The sequence below is a fragment of the Ambystoma mexicanum genome, chromosome 1p (assembly GCF_040938575.1).
Source record: "Ambystoma mexicanum isolate Mex_15411 chromosome 1p, UKY_AmexF1_1, whole genome shotgun sequence".
NCBI classification, from domain to species: domain Eukaryota; kingdom Metazoa; phylum Chordata; class Amphibia; order Caudata; family Ambystomatidae; genus Ambystoma; species Ambystoma mexicanum.
This window is the reverse complement of record NC_090921.1, coordinates 1161857637-1161882744: the sequence shown is the minus strand read 5'-3', so window position 1 is coordinate 1161882744 and position 25108 is coordinate 1161857637. Positions and strand designations below refer to the sequence as shown.

At 45.8% G+C, this 25108-nt stretch overlaps 1 protein-coding gene across 3 annotated transcripts in view; it reads right to left on the bottom strand.

The window, feature by feature from the left end:
* The window catches only part of HAUS5 (HAUS augmin like complex subunit 5), a 740017-nt gene that overhangs the window by 518258 nt on the left and 196651 nt on the right, over positions 1-25108 (bottom strand). For all 3 annotated transcript variants that reach the window (XM_069604849.1, XM_069604848.1, XM_069604847.1), the window contains 2 exons: positions 14648-14727; positions 14500-14560 (listed from right to left, as the gene is read on the bottom strand). In XM_069604849.1, the coding sequence (XP_069460950.1) occupies positions 14500-14560; positions 14648-14727 (141 nt within the window). The remainder of the gene's footprint in view (positions 1-14499; positions 14561-14647; positions 14728-25108) is intronic.

The following is a 25108-nucleotide window of genomic DNA, read 5'->3' as shown; positions in this document are numbered from 1 at the left end:
CATCTGGTATTTAGGTTTCAGTGTCCTCTTTTGTATATATTCTATATATATTCCAGTATTCATTTTAGTGGCCAGATTTACTATTTTTTGTTCTCTATCTAATTCCCAAATTAATTTTTTCAATTTATTTTTTATCTGGGCTACAGAGTATAGCAGCCAGGTATAAGTCTCATTTTTGATCATTTGGAGGTAGTTTAATCTCCATCTGTCTATTGTTTTGAAATCTGTTTTACAATCAAGTCCCTTATATTGTTCCATCAATCGCACTATAAAGGTATCATTGTTGAGTCGTGTAAGCTTCGCATATAGTACGGCAGAGGACAGTTGTACTTTACTTCTTATACTTAATAAATCACATTCTAGCATCATGTTTTCATATGGTACTACATTTGGCATTCGCAGCAGAATTCTTAACATCTTAGCTTCAAATTTGTCAATATTGTCCCCTAATTTGCTGCTCCAGATTTCTGCCTCATATATTAAACTTGAGACAATTTTAGCTGAATATAATTTTACAACTGTTGCAACAGAGTAGGTGCCTAAATTACCTATGAACCTACTCAGTGCCATAGTTGCTATCATACACTTTCTTTTTGTCTCTATCCAATGTGCCTTCCATGTTAACTTGTCGTCTATGATAACTCCTAAATATTTATATTCATGTACTATTTCGATCCATTGTTGGTTTAGTTTCCACCCTCCAGTAAATCTCTTCTTCTTAGCTACCTGCGTTTCGAACTTCATAATTTTAGACTTGCTAATATTTACAACAAGATTGTTAATGTTTGCATACTTTTCAAGTTCGTTAAGTTTTGCCTGTAGTCCCTTAGGTGTATGATCTAGTAAAATGAGGTCATCAGCATATCCCAACCAACTTAGCATCAGTTTGCCTAACTTAATGTCATTCATGTTAATGGAATTCACATTTTGCAGAAAATCGGCGAGGTAAAGATTAAATAGGGTGGCTGCTAAAGTACATCCCTGTTTTACCCCTCGTCGAGTCTGGATGTTTTCTGAGAGTTGACCTTCCGCATCTAGTCGTATCCTGACCGAGGTATCTTTGTACAGTAGTTGGATCATGTAAAGAAGGCCACTTGGTATCTTCCATTGCTCTAATTTAGCCCACAATTTGCTACGTGCTATTGTATCGAATGCTGCAGAGAAATCTATGTATGCAGCATATACAGGCAGTCCTCGGTTTAGCCAGGAATATTCTACTGCATTAACCAAAATGGTTATGTTGTGGGCTGTGGATGACCCACATCTAAAGCCAGATTGGTGTTCAGGCAGAATTCTACAGTTGGTTATCCACTTATTTAGCTCTTCTAACAAGACTTTACCGAAGATTTTTCCTGGAATATCCAGCATCGCTAGCATCCTATAATTACTGGGTTCTTTGCGGTCTCCTTTTTTGTGTACCGTAAGTATTATACTTTTCTTCCATGAATTTGGGATCTTCCCATGTACTCCTATCCATTTAAAGACAATATATAATACCTTAGCCCATTTTGCAGGGGATTTCTGTAATAGGGCATTACAGGTGTTGTCTGGGCCAGCAACTCTGGACTTAGGAAGTTTGCTAATTATTTTATTTAGTGAGTCGACTGTATAATTACCTTTCCATTCAGTTTTTACTGGTTTATAGTCAGTTTCATCTTCTGCTAGTCTACCAATAGTATTAGTAACATGGGTGATCCACTTCTTTTCAGAAACACAATTAATCGGTATACACGTATCTTTTTTCTCATTAATGATGTCCCACATCATTTTACTGTTCTTAAGATTAGATGCATCGGCTAGCGAACGCCACATCTCTTCTTTTTTTGCTTTGAGATGGAATTTCAGCCATCTTCTATATGTTATCTTAAGGTGTCGTATTTTACTCGTTGCTTGTTCATCTTTCTCTTTAATACAGTCCCGTATATCTTTCCGTAAGGTTTTCTTTTTTTGTTGGATTGCTTTATCATGTTTCTTCTTCTTTCCTAAATTCCATCTTTCATTGGTGGACTTATATCTACGTTTATCGCTTATGGCTACTCTGACCTGTTCTGTTAAGTGATTAAACATATCCAATAGATTATTGTTGCTATTATTGTGCAGTTCATTTGCTCTGACCATTTCAACAAACAAATCTAACAGGGGTTCAGCTGTATTATTACCCTTCTCGATATTTTTAGGGTTCCATCGTATTCTATTCCCTGCTATATTTGCTCGGATCTGCCCATTATTCTGATATTTTACATTCGAGGGAGTTCTGCTGGCAAGTAAAAGATACAGAGGAAGATGGTCACTTTCTTCTCTGTATCCAACAGCCATGTCTTTGACCATTGTCCTAGCTCTTTTATTTACTATCATGTAATCTATGGTGTTCATACATGATCCCATTATCCGTGTCACATTCATCTCCCAATCTCCTGGTGTATTACCATTCAATACTATTAATTCAAATTTATTTAACAGCTTTATCCAATCTTTAGTTTTTTTATCGGAGTTCTGGATTATGGGTTCTGACACCATTTCCTCTATGTATACCTCAGTTTTGTAGTTTAATCTTACATTTAGATCACCTACTATTATCAGTGGTATGTTATTGCCTACTTCTGTGAGAATTTTAGAAAGTGTGGCAATATTTTCTTTACTATATTTGGCCTCAGGGGGGTTATATATGTTTATTAAGACGAAGGTATCTGTGTCTAGTATCTTACAAGATACCGTTACAGCTAGTATCATCTTGGTGGATTCGGGATGTCTGACACCTTCCCAGAACTGCCTTCTGTAATTGAATCAGATGCTACAGTCACCATCATGGTGGCTACGACTCAGTCACTATTGAAAGGTACTTTAGTTGACCAAATGGTGTTCTGTCTTCCATGCATCCCCAAAAGGGGCAGGTTTCCTACCCGGCAAATATTGGTGCTTCTTCGCCACTCACTGAAGAAATTACCACTAATCTCATGGTACTACAGCATGACATGCATTACTTACCGTAAAAGCATTTCCGATGATTGTATCCGCTTAGATTCACATGCTGTGCATATAGTCCGACATCCAGTGGTAACTGCAGAGTATTGCATCTTGTCTTTTGAGAATCTAAAGGGGACGTCGACATGGGCGCGCCTGGAACACTATCCCCAAGGTGACGTGTAGTGTACCCAAAATCCCTCACGCGTCGAGGTCCCTCCGATTGCATTTTTTCTGTCGTGAGGGAGCCTTATGACTATCGTGAGCGAGTATAGAAAAGAGAGAAAAAAGCAGTAGACGTCTATGTTCCTTCCATCCCAGCGGGGAGGAAGGTTGGGCGCATGTGAATCTAAGCAGATACAATCATCAGAAATGCTTTTACGGTAAGTAAAGCATGTCTTCTGATGCTTGTTAATCTGCTTAGAATCACATGCTGTGCATAGACTAGCAAGACGTACCCGGAGTTGGAGGTGGGTTGTGAGAAGGAACAGTAGTGAAAAGATGTCTTCGTACTGCTTTTCCCACTTGAGAATCAGACCTAAAACGAGTGTCTAGGCAATAAGTGCTTTGTAAAGGTGTGTACAGAACTCCAGGTTGCCGCTTTGCAAATGGACTCTAGGGGAACATTTGCAATGAATGCTAAGGAAACCCCTGTGCACCGAGTAGATGTACTCTAGGCATGAAAGGCAGTTCTCTCTTACCAAAAGTGTAACAGAGTGTGATGCATTTGACAATCCACCTTGAGATAGTAAATTTGGAGACAGGGTCTCCCTCTCTACCTGCCACCACTGAAACGAAAAAATGTATTTGTCTTTCTTTTTCTTGTCGAGTTCTTTCCATGTAAAACATGACTGCTCTGCGTACATCGTGTGCGCGCAGGCTTCTCTCTCCCATGCTGGAGGGGTTGTGAAAGAACATAGGCAGTTTCTTTGGACTGCTTCACATGGAACTTGGAAATGAATTTAGGCGCAAACCTAGGGTGAGAGCGCAGAACCACCTTATCTCTGAACTCTAACAAAGGGGTCTAGAACTGAGAGGGCCTGTAGTTCACCGACTCTCCTTATAGAAGTAATAGCTATTAAAAAGGCAGTCTTGTAGGTGAGATCTTTGAGACTTGCTTTATGGATGGGCTCGAACGAAGACCCCCCCCCCCCAAGTCTAGTTAACACCACATTTAGGTCCCATCCGGGAGCCGGGTTAGAAATGGGAGGGTGAATTCTCTTTACTCCCTCCATGAAAGCCTTAATAACTGGTATCTTCCACCACAACACATTCTGTTGTGACTTAGTGTAGGCTGAAAAAGCAGCTAGGTGAACTTTTAGAGAGTTAAAAACCAGGCCTGAGTCCAGTAAATGATTCAGATACAAAACAATATGGGTAGCAGAGCAGTCAATGGGGTTGATGCTCTTAGAATTGCACCAGATGACAAAACGCTTCTACTTAATGGAGTAGCGATAACGTGTATTAGGTTTCCTTGCCTCTCTGAGTATGTCCATACATCTCTGAGGGAGTTGTAAGTGCCCGAACTCTATGACCTCAGGAGCCAGGCCCCTAAATTCAGTGTTTGCGGGCATGGGTGAAGTGTCTCCCCATATTCCTGAGACAAAATGGTGTACAGGCAAGGCAGTTTCATTGGAAGAGATAGGGACAGCTCCATCAGATGAGCAAACCAGCGTTGGCGGGACCTACATGGGGGCCACCAATATCATGGTGACTGGTTCCTGGTGCATCTTGTGCACTATCTTGTTGAGTAGGGGAGTCGGGGGGGGGGGGTTCGGGAGAGTAAACAAATTTCCCTCACCATGTGATCCAGAGTCCGTTCCCCTTGGAACGGTTCTGGGGGTACCTGGAGGCTTAGTCTTGGCATTGAGCGTTCTCCAGAATTGCCAACAGCTCGATCTCTGGGAAGCCCCATTCTGCGAAAATGTTGGAGAGGATGTCTCCATGTAATCGCCATTCATACTCCATGGGTAGTGGGAAATCAGGAACATGTGTTTGAGAGCTAACTTCCAGATGTTCTGGGGCAGTTTGGACAGCCCTGGAGAGTGAGTGCCCCCTTGTTTGTTTAGATCATACATGGCAGTGGTGCTGTCTGTAAGGATCAGGACTGTCTTTCCTTGCAGTTGTGTCTGAAAGGCTTTCAGAGTTTCGAATATTGCCAGTAGCTTCAACAGATTTATGTGGTTGGATGCCATTTCTGAGGACCAGACTCTGAGCCGTTTGCTGAAGCAGGTGAGCCCCCCCCAACCCCGTGAGAGATGCGTCTGTAGTGAGAGTGGCTTCTACTGCGGGGGTGGTGAAGGATTTTCCTTGCAGGAGGTTTTCCCTCGACCACCACTGCAGAGAGAGAACAAGGGCTGGCGAGACAATCACTAGATCGTCCCATTGTCCACTGGCCTGACACCACTGGCTGTTGAGCCACTCTTGCATTGGACGCATGTGCAACCGCGCGTGAGGAACCAAATAAATGCAGGACGCCATCATTCCTAACCGTCGCATGGCCTTGTGTACCGTCACCTCCCGACTGGCTACATATTAAGGGATTTGAAACATATTTTGGACCCTCTCGGAGGGGAAGACGAGGCCATGCTTTTTTCGAATTGAGCCCCTAGGAACTGCTTGACTTGACTGGGGTCTAAGCTGGATTTCTTCTCGATGATGGAGAATCCCAGGCTAAATAAGAGGTCTATCGTCTTTTGGGTGTTTGACAGGCATGTTCCATAGGAATCCCCTGTTATTAGCCAGTCATCGAGGTAAGGATAAACTGGGAGGGATAATCTGCACAGGTGTGCTGCTGCCACTGCCAGTACCTTTGTAAATACCCTTGGTGCTGTGGCAATGCCAAAGGGTAGTACCTTGAACTGATGGAGCTTGTCTTCTACCCTGAATCTGAGGTATTTTCTGTGCGCTGGCAACATTGAAATATGAAATGATGCATCTTTCATGTCCAATGTTGCCATGTAGTCTCCCTGTGTGAGCAAGGGAATTACTTCCTGCAGAGTGACCATACAAAACTTTTGAGGTTTGACAAATTTGTTCGCTGGGCGCAAATCTAGTACAGGGCGCATTGTGAGATCCTTTTTGTGTACAAGGAAGTACACTGAATAAATACTCTGGTTTACCTGTAGAAGAGGTACGACTTCTATGGCGCCCTTTTCCTGCAGGGTCTTGACCTCTTGTAGCAGGATGCGCAGGTGTTCCGGCGTCAGGAGTCTCAATCGGGGAGGTCTGAATTGGGGGGTCTGGCAAAATTCTATGCAGTACCCGTGGGCGACGTTCTTGAGTACCCACTGGTCTTTTATTCCCTCCCATGCTTGAAGAAATGATGTTAGCCGGACCCCGACCGGGGCGGCATGGGAGGGGACCCGGATCTGCTGGTCTGACCTGAGGCTGGGGAGCCTCTAGTGGTGGAATTTCGTACCCTTTCCTTTACCATGTCGTTGTCCTCTTGGGGGATACGGGTGGTGTAGCTGGTTCCCTGGGGTGAGGACCAGTTATTTCCCGAGCCATAATGGTTGTGAGCGAAGCGTTGGCCACGAAAGGAACATCTTGAACCGCTCCTTCTCCTTGTGGAAGGCCTCTGGGTGATTTGGTCCAGGGTCAGGAGGGTGTTGTGCTCCTTCGTCAACCACTTTCGAAAATAAGTTAGTCTCTTCCACCGGCTTATTTATTAGTGAAGCTTGGGTTTCTGGTTTGAGACCAGAGTTTCGTAACCATGCGTGCCTCCTTAGGAGGGTACCTTGTGCCAAGGTCCTGCCAGCTGTTTCTGCTGCATCTAAAGTATTTTTTGAGAATACTCTGATTAACCTGCTACAATGGAAACCAGGCGAGCCCGCATTGGTTTAGGGACTTCAAGGCCCTCTTGTAGCATGTTCCAATGTGTGTCTAAATATCTAGCCAACAAAGCTGTGTTATTAGCTATGCGAGTGGAAAAAGCTGCGGCAGTTGTGACCCTTTTCCCTAGTGCGTATAACCTTTTGCACTCATCAGGGGGTGCTTCCCCTGTGGACAGGGGGACGCCCGCCCTCTTCCTGGTTTGTAGTTACCACCAGGGAATCTGGTATAGCATGACCTCTGATGTAAAAGGGATCAGAAGGGGAGGGGCGAAACTGTTTTTCTACTCTAGGATTGATTGCCCTTGTTAGGGCGGGTGTCAACAAAGAAGGAGCCAACCGTTTGATTGAATTCAACAACGGAATAGCCTGGCTAGCCAGTGGTTTTTCCTTCAGGATGTCTTCGACAAAATCAGCCTCTTTTAAATCTTCCCGCGTAGCAATCTGGAAATGTTCAGCTGCCCGCCTCAAGATGGTGTTAAACGCCATCTGGTCGTCAACTGGGGCGGCCTGTCGAGTGGGTGCGGTAGGGGGGGGACCATGCACAGGGCATCAGGTTCCGGTGTTGGAGTAGGTGATGTCCATGGCTGAGGATCGACCCGGTCGTGGTTGTCCTCCCACCCCTCTGTGGGATCAATGTGCTCATCCACAGGGTCCCCAAATGGATATTCATCCTGATTAAATTGATCTACAGGGATCTCATCCTCAGTGAGGTCATAAGTCTCTTCTTCATCCTGAAAAGGATCAAAAGTCTTTTGAAAATTTGCAACAGGGGGAAAATAACTCTTCGAGGCCTTTTGGGTGTGGACTTCTCTGAGAGTTCCACAAACCTCTCTAACCTAATCATGCACCCCTCAAACTTCATATTGAGGAACCTGGAAAAACTGTTTCGTCAAAAACGAACCGGCGGTTGTGTCTTTAGTGTGGGGAGTGTGTGCGTCCTTGTCACCCGGATGTACAGTTCCCATAGCAGGACTCACGTCGTGCCTGTTGGGGCTGGGGACGAACTATGCAGAGCGTGAGCACTCCGCCGTGAGCTCTATGGCCTCCGATTCAGAGCCCTGGTCGTCACTAAGCCGCTCGTCACACTCGGCGGCAGGGGAACTACTCTCGGCCTGCGACATTCCGTAGGCCGCCCACCATTTAACACAGTGCTCCTTTAGTGTCTTCGGACGCAGGAGCTTACAAGCCGAGCATGCCACTTCATTGTGGTTAAGGGGAAGACACCTATTGCACTTAAGGCGTTTGTCTTTCCACTGGAATTTGGCCTTGCATGAAGGACAAAATGTAAATGGAGTCCTCTCCATAGCGGAGGAATAATACAGTGACAACAAGACCAAGGGAACAAAGAGAGGAAAGGGAAAGGCATTCTTACAAAGGAAATGTCCACCCCAACCCCACTCTCCCTATTGTGTGGGCCGGCCAGAAGGCCCGGCCACATGGTCAGCAGCACCGACCGGATCACTTTCCGTCGAAGGTCCGTGGAGCAGGCTTCGGCACAGGTCAAGAAACAGCTGTCGAGGGTAAGGGACGGCAAGATAATATCTAACCTCGACCAAAGGTTGAGAAGTATAACAATAGCAATGTCTCTGGAAGAACTCCGCATAAGGCGACCAGTTCACTGGGCGGAAAGAAACAATCTGAGGGACCTCGACGTGCGAGGGATTTTGGGTACATTACACGTCACATTAGGGATAGTGTTACAGGCACGCACATGTCGCTGTCCCCTTTCGATTTTTGAATGACCAGACTCAATACTCAGCGGTTACCACTGGATGCCGGACTATACGCACAGCATGTGATTTTAAGCTGATTAACAAGCATCAGAACCAGTGATTACTAGTAGCACAATGGATCGTGTCTTAGGCCCAGTTACCTTCTATGAGACCAGTAATGCTAATAGTTGTCCTTCCATCTCTGGCACGATTTCACAGGCTAACTATTTACCCCTTGTTTCGGTTGATGAACAGAAAATCCTATATCTGACTGTGGATTATATTTCTTTACAGTCCCAGTCTCAGCTACGGAAATTCATCTCTGCTTTCGCAGAGCCGGTGGGTCCAAGTAATATTAATACTAGTACATCTAAGGCCATGACTACTAGGGGCCTAGAGAAAATGAGTCCCAAGCATATGCACATTCCTAATTCCAACCTATGTATACCGGCTAACACATGGGATGCCTGCATGAATGCTCTTGGCAACATTAGCACTCAATTGTCTGCTAATCAATAGCCGTTCCCTGATCAAGCATGCAACAGAGATGGCCGACTACCTGCTGTCTAAAAACATTCAAATCTGTGCAGTAACAAACCTGACTCCATGCCTCTACTGGGGCAGCTCTCACTCGCTATACCGCCAGGCTACGAAACTCTTAGAGCTGCCCACACCACTGGTCGGGGGTGAGGGGTTGGAGGTGTCGCCTTAATTTATTTAGCCTCTTTACAGATTAACCAACTAATCATTGAAGGGCCAATTGGCTTTGACATCTTGTACGGCAAGTTATGTAATCCTAACACCACCATTGATTTTATCTTTATATCTCGGCCACCAACAACTATGCCAGACTTCCTGCTCCAATTTTGTTACATGCTAAAGCCATTATCCAAAGTTGTCGTCCTGGGTGACCTTAACTTCGGACTCCTTTATGGCACAGACTCCACTGCAGCCAATGTTGAGTCTAATTTGTCCAATTTGGTTTTCTCTCATCATGTGACCAACAATGTAACTTAAAAACATTTGAAACTTCATTGAACTTCAAGTCCCCAGAAAGCCTCAAGTACTGAGACGAGGAAGAAGAGCATGGAGTCAATGTGGAGGGAATGCGACACCACGTACAACATGCGGTCTAGTTGGCAAGATCCAAGTCAGATGTGCAGGACATTTAATGATGAAAATCACCTGAAGCTAACAGACTGGAGAAGAAGAGTGGAGAAAGGCTGCAGAGTGGGAAGCGAGTCCAGAGGCAGACTCAAGGAAGAGCTGTGGGAAGAGTCTGCCGGTAAAGGACTGGAGGTGTTCAGAACCGGAGAGGAGGAACTCCAGTGAAGTCAAGGTGAACTGTGCAGAGCAGGACCAGGGGAGATGGGATCCTGCAGAGCGGAAGTGGTTCCATCAGCGAATCGCAGAGATGCAGACGTGGGAGCCCAAAGAGACTCTGCCAAGAATGGGACGCTTGCCCAACGGAACCTCCTCGCAGCAGCTGCATGAACCGCTGAATCAACCTAAATGAGTAGGCAGCCCCAGACGTGCGAATACGTTAATGAACATTTGGGATGCATTTTTTAATACCAACCAAATAGAAATGAAAAGCAAAGGCAAACATGGTACAATTCTCCTGATATGAGATGTCAGTTGGGGGAAACCTGGAATCAGCACTGCCATGAGCCAAAAGACAAAAAGAAATCAAGCAGCAAAAGTTGTACAATTCTCCCGATATGAGAGGTCAGTTGGGAGAAACCTGGAACAATCATTGCCAAGAACCAAGAGAAAGGTTGACCGACAGAGCTTGAACAAACCCTCATATATGGGATTTTCCCCATTTTGACCATTGCATGGAATTCATGTATTTTTACAATTGCACAGATCACCTTATAGGTAAGGGCAGCTAGGATACTTTGTATCCTTGTAACTTTTTACCAAGTCGCTTTTTGGTTACTTTGACAATGTGCCTAAGACAAGCTGGTGCCAGGTGTGATTTTTACAGTTTTTCAGATTTTTTTCTTGTGCACTTTACATTTACGGCGAATGGCTACTGAAGGGGCTAGCACCCTAAAGTGCCCATGCCATGAGACTTTTGCTTGTTCTTTGACCATCTTGCCCTTTGGCTTTCTTCTCAGGACAGGAAATGCCATGTATGGTAACCCCCTTCCCAGGGAAAGCTTCTGCTTTGGCAGGCAAGTTGGCTTTGTGTGTGTGAGCCAGAGGAAAGCGCTGGGACAGTCTGGTCCCAATCTGCATCCTCTGGCACCCACAACTATGTTGCTGGATGGATGTAATGACAAGTGGTTGTCGAGGATTGGACAACCTAGGGCTTCCTGAATGTTGAAGATCCTTGCCATTGGTGGGATTGGGCTAGCTCTCAGCCTGAATCTTGGATAAAAGGAGGTCTCCTGCAGAAATTCAACAGTGCATCGCTCGAACAAAGACATCTACGAGGAAGAGCAGCCTGCTGACGACCAGAGGACGAATCCAGCAGCTGACCAGCATCGACTACAGTGATCACCGGTAAAGCCCTGCTTCTCTGCCTGGTCTCAGAAGACCCTCATTTTTGCTTCAGCCCTTGGACCAGGGAGGTTGGGGGGAGACAACCGGTCTCCACGCCTGCTTGAGAATCCATGTTTTGGAAGCCTTCGGAAATGTCCCTGGGCCGCCAGGTGGACTGACCAGCTGCTTTTGGGCTATCTCGCTCCCGCCATCGCCATGCTGAGCAGAGCCTTCGGAATTGTAAGATGTTCATCTTATGCCATAAGTCGCCTGTCCTCACATTTTCAGCCATATCATCATAAAGGGAAGCTCTGCTGGGACTGGACCGGTGTTCACCTCTGGTAAATCGCCTGTCGCTGCCTGACCGTGTTAACCTACACTGGAACAGTCTCTCTGCATTCCCGTGGTGTCCTGAAGGGTCTGCACTGCAGATGCCAGCATTTTTCTCTTCAATTGTGGAGGAGGGGGTCTTCAAGAAGTTGCCTGGAACCGTCTGGTGAGAACCACGACCAGCTCCTGATCTGAAAAGTGACCTCTGCTCCCGCAACCCCTGGGCTTCCCCTCACCCGAATCAAGGACAAAAGATTGTGTTCTCAGGGAATTCCAGACGACCTGCAGTGTCACCTGGAGCAATCTCAGTCAGGGGGCAATTGAACACTGTTCCTGTCCCCAACATCTCCCATAGAGTAACATTGGGTGTAGCGCCCTTATTCCTAGCTCCCTCCTGCCTGGCCTTTGGTTGTCGAACCTGGGTTAAGGATCCTCTCCTCAGACTTACCTTGGGAATTGGATAGAGAGTGTTACTTATCAGACTGGAAGTTAATATTTACCTTACGTTAATGAACTTTCAAAGCACCACCAGAGCCCAATGCAACAGTTCTGAAATACCTTCCCTGAAGAAACCATGGTTGGATGTTGTGACTTTTGGGCACAAGGCCCCATGCATTTTAGGGTTGGACTTCAAAGACATAGGGAACTGGGTTTGTGCTTAATCTAACTATTCAAACAGTTTTTCCTGCATTTGGTTACTCACCTGTTTAATACGGATATTTAACACAGGGTGTGGTTTTTGCTTACATTAGCTACCTGTGAGTTTTGTATGCTTAGTGGTTTCATGAAGGCCTAATAAATCGCAAGTACCCACATTTAACCCATCTATATTGGAATTTGCCTGCACCATGTAGTATAGGAAGTATCTACGGTGGTAGTTCAGAAGGAGGAGATAGACAATTATGTGCCATGTTCACAAGTATATTATTTAAATAACAAGAAAATGCCTAACTTTCCTTACACTAAGGGTTTCCCTTCCCAACGTAACTAAACTAGGGTGCTAGTCATAAGTCGTAAGTCCAAAGTAAGTAGTCTGTCCTGGTTATATGTGATCTTACAGACGGACAAATCAGAGTGGTGCATTTCATTGTGACCAAAATACTGAAAAACACCATTCCTTTTTTTTATTTTGGGGGTGGTGGCAGGGGAGGGGGCGCTGGGGAGTCCAAAACCCCAATTTCCTACCCTTATAACGCCACCCCTAACCCCATCCTGATTCATTTTAACCCCTTACCCCACTACCCTATATATTTATTATTTTCCAGCATTATGGTCTTCGGTGAAATGTACCATTCTGAAATATTTTTGGTAAATTGACTGGGGACAGTCTGTCTGTCCAAAAAGATAAGCTACTCTAGCCCTACCACTAAGACAAAACAACAAAAGACCAGGAGAATGACTCCTTCTCCTGGGATGCTTTCAGCACAGTTCCTTTTAATTTGTATTTGTATTTATTGTGTTTATATAGCGCTTTAATCCAAAACGCTTTACATTTTAACAACAGAATACATATAACATTACAGTAGAAGCAATTTACAATTATGAATCAAACCAACAAAACAGCAAGTAGAGCAATTAAACTGTGAGGGAAGAGGGAAGGGTGAGGAAGGGACGGAGGAGGGAGACAGAAGGGGTAGAAGGGCGAGAATGAGGGAGGGAAGGTAGAGGATCATAGGGAAGGTATAAAGTATCTTCAAATAGTCTCTGGCTATTCCTTTTAATATCTCTTGCATTTCCTTTAGTGGATCTTCCCAGGCCCTTGTAGACTTGTTCTCTGCACTCTTCAGACTGAGAAATGTAGATAAAGCCTCTGTAACTCTTGTTTATTCTGTACTCTTGTTCTTCACCAAGGAAAAAATGAGGAGCTCATGTATGATTCCGACACTTTCGGTACTCTTCACAACTACTGGGACGAATATCGAGGGCTTCCACAGGATTTTTACTCTCCCGATATATTTGGCACTCACTGGGACGAGTATGCAGGGTGCCAGAGTGATTCTCGAAGCCTCGCTCCCAGGGTCTCCTGCTCACCCCTTTACCTGTAGTGTCACAGGTCTGCGTCACCAGATCTGCGTTCTTTTCTTCTTTTCTGTTATCGGTCAGGATGGTTCTCTGATTTCATTTTCTCTCCATTTCTGACAAGCTTCGACACCACTTCCATCCTTTGGTTCTCAGATTGCGTTCTCTTTCCAAGTACAGACCACCTCGGTCTGTTCTTGACTTGCGGCTTCACTGGCACACCGACAGGAGGTCTCATTAGGCCGCGCTTGGAAGTCCCTCCAGGGACCATTACCAAGTCGGTTCTCCCAGTCGGCCGGGCAGTGTACCGCCGTCACTTCTTCTCAGTACCTGGTTGCAAGTGCATGAAGCAGTGTTTCCCTTGTTTTCCTAGCCTTCTCAATCTGGGCAGTTCGAAACTCCTGCTTCCCTGAGTCCACCTATTTTTATGGCGCATAGCTAGGGCTTCACCAGCTTCTGAGGAAAGTCCTTCCTTGTGTTTGTGACCCTTTTATCATACCTCTCGTCAGCTTCTTCGTCTCAGCGTCCAATAAAAAAAGCACTCATTATCCCCCCCCCCCTACGTTCTTGCTCATCAGTACCATGTCATTCATTACAGTAGTACATGCAAGAGAAGTCTGGGTATTGGTTAGTCAGTTGTGCAGTGTTGGACTGTGAGGGATAATATGAAGGGAGTTCCTCATGGGAAAGGGAGTCCTTATCCCCAAGAGGGGAGTCTCTCCCCGTGAGGCCCCACTGACCGCCACCCACAGGGTGATTATTGCACAGCAGGCTCACCTCCCCAGCCTCAGAGGAAGGGGCTCCTCCTACCCCCCACTCCCCAGCGGGGAGGGAGCGACTGAATCCCTCGATTCGTCACACTACCTATGCCCATGCCAGCACAGACTGCACAAGTGTGCTTCCATCCCTCCCATCAACATCCTCGCATTTCAAAAGAAAACGCTTCAGGGCAGTGCTCCCAAGTTTTATGTGTGTGCTTGTTCTAGAAACTGATTTAACAGTGGGATGTCCACATAGGCTTTCATTTTGTGTCACAATTCTTTATTTTCTGTGATAGAAACATGCTTGAACCGGAAGGTCAATCTAAGCACATAAATGTTGACAGCTTTGTTAGAGGCACACTAGAATGCCTGAGAGAGTGAAGATTTTACCTCAACCACACTCAGCCACTGCTGATGAGAAATACGACGCAGCTCTTCTTTGTCCTCATCCCTAGAACATAAAACGGAGCAGAGAAAGTGTTAGAAATAGGCCCTGCAAAGCGAAATGGCTCAAAATATAAAAGATTGACAAACTCACCACATGGGCCCCAAGACGCTGTCATCTGCAAGGGATTTCATGAACTCATAGCGCATGTTGGTGGCCTTTTTCACATCCCGCTAGTAACAAATGAAGAGGTGGTTAGTGCAAGTAAAGAGCGGGAATTGAACAGAGCAAATGCATAAAAAAATAAGTAACTAACAGTAAAGAGACACAAAAATAGGAGTACAGAGATTGGTATGCAAGGAACTTCTTAAGGCAGGTTTTGTATAACCCCTGTGTTGAGGGATCTACAACCACAGACTTATTTGGGGGCTAACACACCTGACAAGAAAGGGAAGCCAACCCTCTCCTAAGGGGGGTAATATTGACTTAGCAACCAGCTTAGCAACGGGTATCAGACTGACACAAAGGTGCAATTAGTCCACACACGTATCTATAGACAATACACCACAAGGATATGCAGTACCCAGCTCCCAGCTCGGCGTAAACTGCATAGTTAGGTACCGAGCTGTGTAGACCAAATAGCTTTTTGAAGAACTTGTTTTCCATGGTCTGCAATATAGCTACATTTTCATGCCCCCACAGGGAGGCCCCATAATTAGTCACTGCCATCGTCTGTGCATTATACACCTTCATAATCATTCCAAGTTGTTTCCCCCCCCGACACATTTGCATAAAACGAAATGCCTCTCCCATTGCCTGTGACATTTGGTTCTCTGTCTCAGTATATGAGACATACCCTTCCAGTTTTTCACAAATCGTATGCCTAAATAATCGAACAATTTTTCCCTAAGAATCAAGGAGCTATTACTGTACATCACTTGCATCCCAACTGTTTTCCTACTCCCCACCATACATGCCATAACAGCTGATTTTGTTGGGTTAATTTTCAAGTCTAGCTTTGTCATAAAATCAGTGTATACATTAATCAGTTTCTAGAGGGCATTTGGTGTTCGAGTTATGACAGTGTCGTTGGCATAGCATAAAAGGGGGAACATTTTACTATCCACCAACGGAAAACCTGCTTTTGAATCTATACGTGCTTAAGTGGAAATAAAACCGTGGCCAAGACACATCCCTGGCAAACTCCTGTAACCACATATAGCTGGTGTATTGTCCCTGCTCCCTATAGCGAACACAGGCCCTGGTGTCCCCATGCACCAACCGCAGAACCCTCAGTAGCCCACTTGGACACCCCATGGATCCAAGCACCGACCAAAGTCAAAGCTGGTGCTCTGCTCCATGAAGGCCAAGTAGATTGGTTCACCCTTCATATAAAAATAATTTGCCCCCACCAAATATAAATCTAAGGCCTAGTCACATGTCCCCACTCCTGGTCTAAAACCCTACTGTAGGTCCGACAATACTGGTTTAGCAGAGATCCAGTTCTTTATAAGACCCAATAATATGCAACCAAATATGTTAAAAGATGTGTCCTGGAGGGATATGGGTCTATACGCTGTTGGACTCCTACAATCTCATTTTTTAAAAATTGGATACATTATAGAACTTTTCCCCCCAATTTGCAAAAATGCATTAAACATATATTCAACAATGAAACTCATAATTCCACCACCTCCATTTAAAGATCTGCATGGATCGCATCTGGGCCTGGTTCTCTATTGTGTGCTTGTTGCATAATCAACTTTTCTACCTCCTCTAATGAGAACTGAATCAATGTTCCCTATACCCCCTTGGCAGGCCCTTCCACCAGAACCCCCATACAGAGCCGAAAAATGGTCCATCCAGGCTTTCACTTCCACATGGTTTTTCTTCAGTGTGTGCTCTCTTTTATAGGCCGGCCCTTTTGCAACAAACTCCGAAAACCTTTTTGGAGTCTTTTGTGGTGACTGCAAAGAGCAGCTCTTCCCACGCTTGATTCTCCAAAGATTCTTTCCTTTAGTTTACTGCAATTTTACACTCTCCTTTGGCCGTAATACATTCTCCCCCATTACTGCCCGGGTCCTTCAAGGCCTTCAACAATAGCATCTTAGTTTGTTTCAATCTGCATTAAACCATCTGTTCACCTTCCTCCTCTTGTTTTTAAAATCAAGCTGCAACATATCTGTTAAGGACTCCATCAATTCCTCAAACGTTTTGGTCACCTACACAGGGGAGTCAAGTTATGAAAAATAGAAAGAACTCGATGTAAATTGGGTAACAGAAAAATCCTGCTGTATGGTCATAGGGTCCAGTTTAGCCCATTTCATTCTTCTCCTACAGTGAGGATTAACCTCACACTGGTCCAATTGAGGATAAACTGGAATGGACAACTGGGCATGCTCCCACTGAATATTGAGTTTCAACGGGAAATGGTCACTGCAGATTTCCTGTATTACATCAAAGTGGTTAATCATGTGCCAGTGAGAAACCTGCATAAAAGGAAATAATCTATTGTAGACGACCCATGTGTGTTTCTTAAGGTCACAGCCACTGGTACATCTGGTGTAACACGTTCATTCATAGAGGCAAACCCCAATCAATAGCCACTTACCCACTTGTAATCTCTTGGCACATATCCTTTTATCCAACCGCTGTGGTGGTACAATACTATACAGCATCCTCACTGTCATAATACAAATCCACAGAAGTCCTATTGCCAAGTTTAATATTAATATCTCAACCTAATATCAACACTGTCCGCTTATCAAGTTTTGGAAGAATAAGGCTATGTTTTCTTTCAAAGACCCCAGCATGTTCGATTCCGATATGTGCAGACTGTTGTAAAAATGTATAAATAATACTCCATCCACTCTAGTACAGGTCATGATAATGTATTGAATACATTTTTAATTAATATTTATGACCTCTGTTTGATAAGACAAGAAGGCCCTGATCAATATTGATAGACCACCATAGCAGCACCCCTCCTTGTTCTTGCTAGCAGAGACTACAAAGGAAAGATAATCATACAACTGTAGCCTCCAAGGCCCAAGTTTCCTGTAATAAAAAGATATTGTATAGTTTCAAATGTGCAACAATATCCGGATATTCCAGCTAAATATGGCTAGCAATTGTGCTTCCTCATGGATAGGCTTCTCTAATACAGGTGTGATGTTAGTCATTGATACTACTTGAGCCGATTCTACTAGTGCAGGATCCACAAGTCAATCCAGTTCCTCAATTGAGGATAGGACTTCAACCCGGTTAGAAGATATAACCGCTCCTCCAATCTGATGGCTTCCCTGTCCATTGGCAAGTTGTCCATAGTAGTTTCTACAATCGGGCCGCCGCCTGTCCCATTCCCTTGTACTATCAAAAGTCCTCAAACGTTCTTCTCCTTGTATATACAACGTTCTACGATCATTGGTCTTGTTTTTGGGGATAGACGAAAGTGAGGGGGACAAATTGGATCCCATTCAGCATAGAATTCACCATATTAAGATCAGATCACAAGGCGGCCACCAGATAATTGCGAATAGCTGGGGAAGAAAATGTGGCAATCACAGTCGCCCCTCAAGATTATGGGTGTTTTGCCAATCCTAGATGCTCTTCTAACCATTTAAATACTAGACAGGTTTATTTTAGAGCCGGATAAATGAGTATTGATCCAATGACTTGCTTTGTTAATTAATGAGACTGCTGTCTCTTCTAATCCACATACCACCACTGGGATGTGTTTAATTACCCCAACCAACGGTACTGCAGCCGGTGGGAGATTAATCACTGTCCCTATTACCGGACAGCAAAAATGTATTCGAATTATGGGACAACCTGTTCTTAATCGGCATCTCCTCTTCCCTATTGCGTGGACATATAGATCGATTTTAATATTCGGAGGCTCAAAGACAATGGGCCTCATTACGAGGCTGGCGGTAGCCGTCCCTGTAGTACAGGCACAGCTGCCTCCAGTATTCATTTTTTTCTGGTGCCCAGAAAAGGGCAATTACCGGGACATTATGACCTTGCCGGACCCTGTCATTGCCCTTTTCTGGGAGCTGGAAAAATTATTCCCCATTCCCATTTGAGCCTCATAGGGCTCAAAGGAATGGGGAGGGTGGTAGCACTGGTACCGTTAATAACGGTACCAGTGCTACCATCAAGTTCTGCTCGTGGGTGCCGGTTAGACCTGGTGGCTGCAAGGGTACCAGCGAGCAGAACTTTTGGTATAGCGGTGCGGTAGCAATGGTGCCGGTAGCGCTACCGGCACCGTTGTTGCCTTACCGCCATACATTTAATGAGGTTGATTGTTTATTTTAACCTCCCTTCCTGCCCCCTCCTGTAATGCTATTGGCCTACAACCATTGTCCTGGGGTAATATAGGGCCTGCTTCATGGATGGCTTTTTTTTTTTTTAATTCTAAGAGGTCCTTTTTAAATCCTCTGATATTGTCATCCATTATGGACAACAAGGTGTTAAATGCATTTTTAATGTAATCAATTCCAATCAAAATAGGTCATAGTTTCCTCTCTAGCATCTATTCTAAAAGCTTAATATCACCGCGTACGGATGCAGAGCTAGATTCCTCTTGTATAGAGAGTCACTAATCTATTACCTTAATTTCACCCTCCCCAGGGTTGCCATTGGGCATTAATAAACATTCATTCAGGGACTTAAAATACGTCTTTTCAGAGAAGCCAGCTGCCTTATCCTTAGAGGCAAACCTTGCTCGCCAACATCTATACTGGCCATATCTGTACAATTAACAGCAGCCTCTATTGCCCTTTCAATATTCATTAAGGTTTCTTCGATCTTCCCCTCCATCTGCTTCAAATAGGCATTCAATGTAGGCTCGGACGCCATGGGGCAGGTTAAAAGTACCCTGATTATTTTGGGTTTTCTTACTTTTTTTGGTTTTCCCTATCAGCCTGCTCATGCTTTGCCTTACGCTTCACCATGTTATTATAGCAAAAGAGGATGCACACTAGGGAAAGTGTGAAGTGGACAATCAAGTAGGACCTTAAATAAGGCTCCAAGCCTGCAATGTACCATAAATCAACAGTCAGTTACAGTAAATTACATCAGTGCAATACAATATTCACTCATACGGGCTAAAAACCAAGCTGAATAAAGTGAGTGCTCGGTTGGTTAAATATATTAAAATATGTTTAAAAAAATGTAAAAAGAAAATAAATTAAACCAACGGGTTTAACTAAAACAGTACTTTCTACAAACGTGTGTGTGTGTGTATATAACAATGCATTACTTACCGTAAAAGCATTTTTGATGGTTGTATCTGCTTAGATTCACATGCTGTGCATAGGTCCGACATCCAGTGGTCACTGCGGAGTATTGCATTTTGTTTTTTCGTAGTCGAAAAGGGGACGTCAACGAGGCGTGTCTGTAACACTATCCCTAGTGACGTGCGTTGTACCCACAATCCCTCACGCGTCGAGGTCCCTCTGTTTGTATTGTTTCTGCCCTGAGGGAGCCTTCTATACGTGAGTGAGTACAGAAAAGAGAGAGATGTAGAAAGATGTCTATGTTCCTTCCATCCGAGCGGGGAGGAAGGGTGGGCGCATGTGAATCTAAGCAGATACAACCATCAGAAATGCTTTTACGGTAAGTAATGCATGGTCTTCTGATGTTTGTTAATCTGCTTAGAATCACATGCTGTGCATAGACTAGCGAGCAGTACCCAGTGTTGGCGGTGGGTTATGAGAAGGAACAGTAGAGAAAAGATGTCTTAATACTGCCTGTCCCACCTGGGAGTCAGATCTAGAGTGTGCATCTAGACAGTCGTGTTTTGTAAAGGTGTGCACAGAACTCCAGGTAGCCGCTTTGCAGATGGACTCAAGGGGAACATTTGCAATGAACGCTATGGAAGCCCCAGTGCCTCGAGTGGAATGTGCTCTTGGCTTGAAGGGTAGTTCTCTCTTAGCAATAGTGTAACAGAGAGTGATGCATTGAACAATCCATCTAGATATAGTGGACTTTGATACTGCATCTCCTTCTCTTCCTGCTGCCACCGAGACAAAGAACTGGTTAGTCTTTCTCAGTGGTCTGGTTCTTTCCATGTAGAACATGACAGCTCTGCATACATCTAGTGTATGCAGACTTTTCTCCCAAGCTGGAAGGGTTTTGAAAGAACGTTGGTAGTTCTATTAACTGGTTTACATGAAATTTCGAGATTAATTTTGGTGCAAACCTTGGGTGTGTGCGTAGAACCACCTTATCCTTGTGAACTGTTACGAAGGGGTCTAGAACAGAAAGAGCCTGTAGTTCACTTAGTCTCCTAATGGAGGTGATAGCTATTAGGAAAGCAGTCTTAAGAGTGAGGTCCTTAAGAGTTGCCTTGTGCATGGGTTCAAAGGGAGGGCCCATGAGTCTAGAAAGTACCACATTTAAGTCCCATCCGGGAGCTGGGTTAGCTATCGGAGGGTGTATTCTCTTTACCCCCTCCATGAAGGCTTTGATAACTGGTATCTTCGACCACGACACTAAGTTGGGAAGTGGTGTATGCAGAAAGTGCCGCTAGGTGGACTTTAATGGAATTGAACACTAGACCTGAATCCAGTAAATGGGTCAAGTACAGGACAATGTTCGTGGGAGAGCAGTCAACCGGGTTGATGCTCTTACCTCTACACCAGATGACAAATCTTTTCCACTTGCTAGAATAGCAGTGGCGAGTATTAGGTTTTCTGGCTTCCCTGAGGATGTCCATACATCTCTGCAGGAGTTGTAGATGTCCAAATTCTATGATCTCAGGAGCCAGGCTGCTAAGTTCATGGTCTGAGGGCATGGATGCAGTGTCCTGCCCTTGTCCTGTGACAGCATGTTGTACGGACAGGGAAGTCTCACTGGGGGAGATAAGGACATCTCCATCAAGTGAGCGAACCATGGCTGCCGGGCCCACATTGGGGCCACTAGTATCATGGTAACCTGTTCCTGGTGCATCTTGTGCACCACCTTGTTGAGAAGGGGAGTAGGGGGAAAGGCGTAAACAAATTTCCCTGACCATTGAATCGACAGACTGTTCCCCTTGGACTGGTTTTGGGGGTACCTGGAGTCGTAACTTTGGCATTGTGAGTTCTCCAGTGTTGCAAACAGGTCTATTTCCGGGAATCCCCATTGCGTGAAGACGTCTAAGACGATGTCTTCGTGCAATTGCCATTCGTACTCTTCGGGCAGGGGGAAGTCTCTGCTGAATTCGTCTGCTAGCAGATTGAGTTCCCCTGGTACGTGTTGTGACAGAAGGAACATGTTGTGTTTGAGAGCCCACTTCCATATATTCTGTGACAGCGTGGGCAGTCCTGGAGAGTGGATTCCCCCCTGCTTGTTGATGTAGTACATGGCTGTGGTGCTGTCTGTAAGGACCATCACTGTCTTCCCTTGTAGGTGTTCCTGGAAGGCTTTTAGTGCTTTGAACACCGCTAGTAGCTCCAGAAGGTTTATATGCTTGGATGCTATGTTCGGAGTCCAGACTCCGTGAGCAGTTTGATGGGATAGGTGAGCCCCCCATCCTGTGAGGGATGCGTCCGTGGTTAGAGTGGCCTCCACCGCGGGTGTGGCAAAGGGTCTCCCTATTATCAGGTTTTCCTTTGTCCACCACCGTAGCGAGAGAACCAAGGCCTGCGAGACCACCACTAGATCGTCCCATTGTCCGCTGGCCTGACACCACTGGCTGTTGAGCCACTCTTGCATTGGGCGCATGCGCAGGCGCGCCTGAGGTACCAAATAAATACACAACGCCATCATACCTAGCAAACGCATCGCTTTGCGCACCGTCACCTCTCGACCTGCCACATATTGGGGGATCTGAAACAGCATGTTTTGGACCCTCTCGTTGGAGAGGAAGACGAGGCCGTCCTTTGTTCGAATTAGAGCCCCTAGGAATTTTTTGACTTGGCTGGGGTCTAAGCTGGACTTCTTCTCGTTGATGGAGAAGCCCAGTTGGAACAAAAGGTCTAGTCTTTTGGGTGTTTGAGAAGCATGTCTCGTAAGAATCCCCTGTTATGAGCCAGTCGTCGAGGTAAGGGTATACTGGGATGGATAACCTGCGCAGGTGTGCCGCTGCCACTGCCAGTACCTTCGTGAATACCCTTGGTGCAGATGCTATGCCGAAGGGTAGCACTCTGAACTGGGAGTGTTTGCCCTCTATCATGAACCCGAGGTATTTTCTGTGCGCTGGCAACATTAAAATATGAAAGTATGCATCTTTCATGTCCAGTGTTGTCATGTAATCTCCCTGTGATAGCAGTGGGATCACTTCCTGTAAGGTCAGCATACGAAACTTCTGGGGTTTGACAAACTTGTTCGCTGGGCGCAGATCTAATACAGGGCGCATGGTTAGATCCTTTTTGGGTACAAGGAAGTACACTGAATAAATACCTTCCATTACCTGAGATAGAGGCACGACCTCTATGGCTCCTTTTTCCAGCAGTTGGTCCACTTCTTGGAGAAGGATGGCGAGGTGTTCTGGTGTCATGCGGCGTCCCCTCGGGGGTCTGTATGTTGGGTAACTGTTGAACTCTATATAGTAGCCGCGGGCTACGGTGGAAAGTACCCAGCGGTCTGATGTTATTCCCTCCCATGCTGGAAGAAAGGATGTTAACCGGCCCCCGACCGGCGTTGCATGGGAGGGGACGCGAATCTTCGCGTCACTTGGTGGTGTTGTTGGCTTGGGAGCCTCTGGGGGTGGAACCCCGGCCTCTTCTCTTGCCATGACTTTGACCCCTCTGATTGTACTGGCCACTATTACTCTGGTAGTTGCTGGCAGAGTACTGTTGTTGGTTTTGTTGCTGGCGTTGTCCACGAAAAAAGCGCTTATTACCAAATCCCCGCCTATTAGGAGGTTTAGAAATTTGGTCTAAGGTCTTTATAGTATCAAATTCTTTTTTCGCGTTCTCCAGCGCGTCATCCACTGCTCTCCCAAAGAGGTTGGATTCCTCTATGGGTTTATTAATAAGGGATGCTTGTGTTTCCGCCTTAAATCCGGAATTGCGAAGCCAGACGTAACGCTTCAGTAAAATTCCTTGTACCAAAGTGCGGCCAGCCGTCTGCTGCATAGAGGGTATTCTTGACGATGCTTTGATTGACCAGAGAGCCCTCGTTAACTGTAGCCAGTAAATGAGTCCTTAGGGGTTCGGGAGCTTCTTCGATGTCCTGTCTGAGCTTAGCCCATTGAGCATCGGCGTAGCTTGCCAATAGGATATTATTATTGGCGATTCTGGTAGAGAATGCTGCAGAGGTGGTGATTCTCTTGGCTAGGGCATACAGCTTCTTCCCCTTTTTATCTGGGGGTGCCTCGCTAGTAGATAGTGGGACTCCTGCCCTTTTTCTGGTGTTGGTCACGACCAGGGAGTCCGGGATTGAGTGACCCTTAATATATAAAGGGTCTGATTGAGAGGGAGAGAACAGTTTCTCAATCCTCGGATTGACCCCTCTCACCAATGCAGGAGTGGAAAGAGAAGGTGTAATACGTCTCTTAACTGAGGCGAGGATAGGTATAACCTGGCTAGTGGGGGGTTTTTCTTTGATAATCCTCTCCACAAAATCAGTGTCTGGGGTGACGTCTCCAGTTTCGATTTCGAAATGCGCTGCTGCCTTCTTCAGCAGTGCATTGAAGGTGGGTTGATCATTGACAGGCGAAGGGTTCCTGACTGGTGTAGTTTCAGTAGACCTGATGACTATACTGCTACTGCCTGTGTCAGTCGACCTAGCCGGTGACTGCCAGGGATTTTGGTCGCCCTCGCCTGTGTCTTCCTGGAATCCTTCCTCACATAGGTTAGTTTCCTCGTGAAAACCTTCCTCTTCTTGTTGGTCCTCAACATAGGTGAACCCATCTTCCTCTTGGAAGAAGGTGTCTTCCTCAGTGAGATTGTAAGAGTTTATGTCCTCCTGTATGGGGTTATAAAACTTCTGGTATTTAGCCCTTGGACTCTCAAGGGGTGCCTCCCTTGGTCTCTTGGGCGCCCTGTCTTCTGGGATGGACATGAACCGATCTAGTTTGTCCATACAGGTCTGGAACCTTTAAAAGGTCCACTGAAGTCGGCCAGGACGGTCTGGGAAAGAAAAGGGGGTTTCTTCCTCCTGTAATTGTCTGGTTCTGTCCCATAACGTCGAAGAAAGAGAGCCTTTGCCTTCTGAGTAGCCTTCTTGCTGGCTAGGGCCTTCCGACGGCATGGGGAACTGACCTGATCTGTTCTCCGGCGCCTTTGGCGTATCTTTAGCCTTGTGCGCGGTTTTCAGCGTTTCACTCGCCGTACGTCTTTGGCCGTCCTTAGATGCTATGCGCGCGAGGCTTTCGGCGATCATTCTCTCTTCCGAGGGATCGGTCGCCGTCACGCTATGGAGCGTCGAGCCTTTGCTCGTCGAGTCCTTGGTCGTCGAGTCCTTGTTGGCAACGTGAGCGCTCTTGCGATGTGTGTCACCGGAAATTTTGGTGTTAGCGCCCTTATTTTTAGAGTGCCCAGTCGCCTGTCGCGGAAGCGGTGGCGGGGAGGGCTGACGACCCTTACGGTTGGTGGAAGACGTCGGTGGGCCCGGCGTCCCCGTTGGCGCTATGGCTGTCTTCGTCTTTGACGAATGTGTGCCTGGGGGTATGTGCTTTGGTGT